General features: G+C 49.5%; 1 protein-coding gene across 1 annotated transcript in view; it reads left to right on the top strand.

Annotated features, from left to right (window-relative positions):
* The window catches only part of carmil2 (capping protein regulator and myosin 1 linker 2), a 50,955-nt gene that overhangs the window by 37,531 nt on the left and 8,424 nt on the right, over positions 1–5,000 (top strand). Inside the window, exons 32-33 of the mRNA XM_076303801.1 lie at positions 3,114–3,217; positions 3,681–4,539. Coding sequence (XP_076159916.1) covers positions 3,114–3,217; positions 3,681–4,539 — 963 coding nt within the window. The remainder of the gene's footprint in view (positions 1–3,113; positions 3,218–3,680; positions 4,540–5,000) is intronic.

Raw genomic sequence — 5,000 nt, 5'->3', positions numbered from 1 at the left:
AGAGTCTGCCCTCACGCCCACCAGCCATGACCACGGCCACAGACACATTCATCATCGTGCGTGTCCCCGTCTCTGCTGGGTAGCGTCTGAGTGCCTCTGCATCCGACTCTCTCGAACACGCCCAGAGGCAGCTGAGCGAAATCGGAAGCGTGCCCACTTCTCCTGCAGCCAGGTGCGGGTGGGAGAATGCCTCTCTCTCCGAAGCAGGAACAGAATGTGCACATAGTTTTAATCTCCTCTGCTGTGCATGGGGGAGAGTGATGTGCGTGTTTGTGGTGTGTGTGTTGGGGTATGTGTGTGTAAATGTGTGTGTGTGTGTATCAATTTATCTTTATGGTTTGAAAATTGCTGGCCTTGGAAAAAGGCCATACAATTATCAGATTCTAGTTATTGATTTGTGATTGTGTGCATCCTCTCGTTTCAAATAGACAGCATTGCATTTATCCTTTATGTGTTGCTCCATGATGGTAAGAACCTGGTTTGTATATTGAGTCCAAACTAAATTTATTTTTTATATTGGCTCCTGTATGGAGTCCATGCAATCATTTAATTTACTCGATAATCTAGATGAAGCATTGCAAGGTGTGTGTGCATGTGTAGCTTAAATATTCAACCACCTGCTCTCACATCCCGTGTGTGTGTGTGTGTGTGTGTGTGTGTGTGTGTGTGTGTTGATTGTGTGTGTAGCTCTGATTGTGTGTTCCTGCACATGTGTGTGTGTGTGTGCAGAAGGGGTTGGGGGATCTTGATGAGAAATGAGCACCAGTGGCAGCTCATTACCCCGTGATTAGGAGCGGGTGCAGCTCACGGCTGTCGCCAGGGCCATAACCGCCTGAGCACTACGACCTCTTAAATCAGCCCAATGGATCCTGCCAGTGGCTCAGTCCAGCACTGTCAGCTCTGCTGCATTAGAGACTGGACATAAAATTGGACAATATATATGGAATTGGAAACCAGCTGGAGTGGACAGAAGCACAGCACAGGTAGAATAGATCTTGAGGGAGGGGCAGGGGAGAGGTGAGGAGGAATGGACAAACAGAGGGATAGATTGGCAGACAGATGCGCGCACACACACACACACACACACACACACACACACACACACACACACACACACACGCTCATGTCTCTTTGAGTTTGCTTGTCTATCTCTGCGTGTGTGTATTGCAACATGTATGTGTGCTATGCTTGAGTTGTAGCTGAATGTTTAAAGATGGAATGTGAACACCTTGACATAACATCAATACCAATTTGAATGTCTAATATCCACCCCCTCAGAATGTATATTTTGGTGAACAGTGAGCAGTGTTCTGTTACATTCAGCAATAAATCATACAGATTATTATATGGGAACAGATCCTTAGTACACACACACACACACACACATGCACCCACACATAAATACATACGCACACATAGACACACACAGAGCTAGATTGCTGTGTGAATTTGAGTGGGATTGTGTGAAAGCTTTAAGGGATGCTCTGTGATTTTTTTGTTTTGTTGTGATTTTAGCATTTGCGTTTGTGTTTCTCTGAGTGTGTTTATGTTTCTATGTGTGTGTGTGTGTGTGTGTGTGTGTGTGTGTGTGTGTGTGTGTGTGTATGTGTGGGAAACACCTTCCCCCGTCCATCCCCTTGCGAGCACAATGAGCTGCTTTTTTTGTCTTTATGAAGATGGAGTGGAGAGATGAGTCCTCCTGTGCCCTGATTGGCTGCGAGGTGTTAAATGATTTATAATCCGCTTCTCGCGGCGCACGGCCCATTTGCATACGGTTGCTACGGTTGCGATGGAGCTGCAGTGGGCTCCCTTGCTTCTAGATCCCACTCTGCCCCAAGGCCTCCGGTCTGCTGTAGCTTCAGTATTCTCTCTCTGTCTCTCTCTCTCTCTGTCTCTCTCTCTCTCTCACTCTCTCTCTCTCTCTCACACACACACACACACACAAACACACACACACACACACACACACACACTCATTATCTCTGAGTGTGTGTAGGAGCAGGTCACACTCTCTTGTTCCCTCACTGAAGTATGTGTCTGTGATTGTTTCATGTGTGTGTTTCATGTGTGTGTGTGTGTGTGTGTGTGTGTGTGTGTGTGTGTGTGTGTGTGTGTGTGCGCGTGTGTGTGTGTGTGTGTGTGTGTGTGTGTGTGTGTGTGTGTGTCTGTTTGTGTGTGTGTGTCTACGTCTACTACTGAGTCATGATATGTTAAGTATTGACTCTGTTTACTGGGTCAGTATTTGTCAGTAAGCATCATTGAGCATATATTTGTCTTTTTAAGCCATCATTTGTGGGGGTTTTCTTTTTAAGCCTTTGCCAGCTTTCTCTGTATAATATTCACAAGCATATCTGTGTGTGTGTCTGTGTATAAGTATGTATTCACAAGCATATCTGTGTCATGTGTGTGTAAGTGATGTGTGTGTGTGTTTGTGTAAGTGATGTGTGTGTAAGTGATGTGTGTGTGTGTGTGTGTGTGTGTGTGTGTGTGTGTGTGTGTGTGTGTGTGTGTGTGAGTGTTCTGAGTTCTGTGTTCTGAGTCCTGTGGTGCCGGCCTGCACGCGTTCTCTCTCTCCCTCTCCCCATGGATGAGCACAGGTGTGGCTGCAGGAACTAAAGTCAGAGACCCATCAGCTGAACTTTCTCAGGTTCACCGTCACCGCCAGCTCAGCATCAGTTTCCCATGCAGCACAGTATCCCGCCAGCTCAGCATCAGCATCAGTAGTAGGCCGCTGCAGTGTGATGTGACCTTACTGTATCTCCTGGTTGTTATTACATTATAGGATGGTACATGTCAGATATGATTTAACATGTGACTCAATGAGAAAGTGGTAGAGAAAGGCAGAGGGTGGAGAAATGAAGGGGTAGATAAATGTATTAGTACGCATGTGTGTGTGAGATTGTGGGTAATTGAGAAGTTTTGTGTGTGTCCTATTTTAGGGTGTTGACTTTCTGCACTGGTCCAGAAAATAGATGCTTTCTTGTCCTGCTAGGTGTTGAAAGCAGACGAAACAGAGCATCTGGTCACATTGCTAACTCTTCTCCTGTGTGTGTGTGTGTGTGTGTGTGTGTGTGTGTGTGTGTGTGTGTGTGTGTGTGTGTGTGTCCATGCAGGAGCAGGCAGCGGAGGGCGAAAATGAAGTCAATGAAAACATGGGCAGGGTAGACGAGGGAGTAGAGGAGTTTTTCACAAAGAAGATCATCCCAGATGACCCCCTGTGAGTATCACACCCATAAACACCCATACGCACGCACACACACACACCCACACACACACACACACACACACACACACGCAAGCACGCACGCACGCACGCATGCACACACACACACACACACACACACACACACACACACACACACACACACACACACACACACACACACACACACACACACACACACACACACACACACACACACACACACACACACACACACACACACACACACACACACACACACACACACACACACACACACACACACACACACACACACAGAAAGATCTTGGTTCCACTCTCACAGGCACACACATATGTAAGTACAGAGACACTGTACTAAAAAGAGTCTCCCACACACCTACGTTCACGTGTACATAGTGCAAACACACACCTACAGCTCTGCTCTGTTCAATTTCCTCACTTTCCCATCATGCCTTGTGCCTCTGCTCACCTCCAGAAAGCACCAGAGGGAGGAGCCCCTCATTAAAGCACAACCACCCACAGAGTCCGCCCCCACCACCACCACAGCTCCTCCCAACACCACCACCACAACATCATCCACCACGACTGCCTCCAACATCACCACTGCCACCACCACCACCACACCCACCCCCACTGCACCGGCCTCCAAAAACATCAAGAAGAAATTTGGGGACTTCTTCGCCTTCAAGAAGGTGCGCGCCGCCCGGGGCACCAAAGGGGAGGGCGCCCCAGAGGGCAAGGCCAAGAAGACCTCCATCGCTGACCTCATCCGACCCCTGAGGGAGGCGGCACGGGCCGAGAAGGAGCGCGAGAAAGAGAGGGAGCGGGAGAAGGAGCGAGAGAGGGAGAAGGAGAGAGAGAAGGAGAAGGTGAAAGCACACGAGGGAGAGGAGGAGGAGGAGGAGGAAGCTGTCCATATCATCCCTACCACCACCACCATCACATCCGCCGTCACCACCCCCAACATCACCACCATCACCGCAGATGCAGACGCGCCGGTCAAAGACGCCGTGCGGGCCTCTGCCCCCTCGCCGACGCCCTCTCCTGCCCTCACCTCCCCCACCTCGCCCAGCCCTGCCCCATCACCCACTCCGGTGACCAATGAGGTTCAAGCGCTCTCCCCGGCATCACCCTCGCCCACCGGGGCTCCGGTCCCATCCGCCTCGCCCTCCGCTGAGCTGGAGAAGGGCCGCCCGCTGGAGAAGAGCCGCACGCCGGACGGTGAGCGCAGGCCCAAGCCCAGCAGGCGCTCGCTGAGGGAGGCCAAGTCCCAGTCCCTCATCCTGCTCACGGGGTTAGAACCCGAGGAGGGGGGAGCTGCCGCACAAGCCAAGGTAAATATCCCCAGACTGACCACAAGCCAAGGTAAATATCCCCAGACTGACCACAAGCAACTAGCCACAGGAGACCATGTAATATTAATGTAATTCAGTGATTGCGAAACATTTTCGTTTGAGGCGGCGGGTGACAATCGACGGGCGATGAGCGAATCGCCATACATGTGAACTGGGCTTAAGAACCAAAGATTCTAGAGTACTCCTAAAATCAGCAGGGGAGGGGAAGGAAAGGCCAGTCTGGGTGACTGAAAACGTGTTCTCCTTCACATGGTCCGATAAGGCTAAAGAGCAGCATTCTCTTTGATATTTTGATATTGATTATCTCTTTCCATTGGATGTCGGAATATGGATTAATTGTATTTTTGCTTTCTGATGTTGTTTTGTCTGCATATGGACATTGTTGATGATATGTTGACTGGTAGGATGTATTTCAGTTTCCTAAATTTCCCATTATTGGA

This window comes from Alosa pseudoharengus, unplaced genomic scaffold, assembly GCF_046254945.1.
Source record: "Alosa pseudoharengus isolate Yale_2024_CS ecotype anadromous, Long Island Sound unplaced genomic scaffold, YU_APseudo_1.1 YU_APseudo_1.1_scf_10, whole genome shotgun sequence".
NCBI lineage: Eukaryota > Metazoa > Chordata > Actinopteri > Clupeiformes > Clupeidae > Alosa > Alosa pseudoharengus.
The sequence above is the reverse complement of the archived record's forward strand: the minus strand, read 5'-3'. Positions and strand labels throughout refer to the sequence as shown.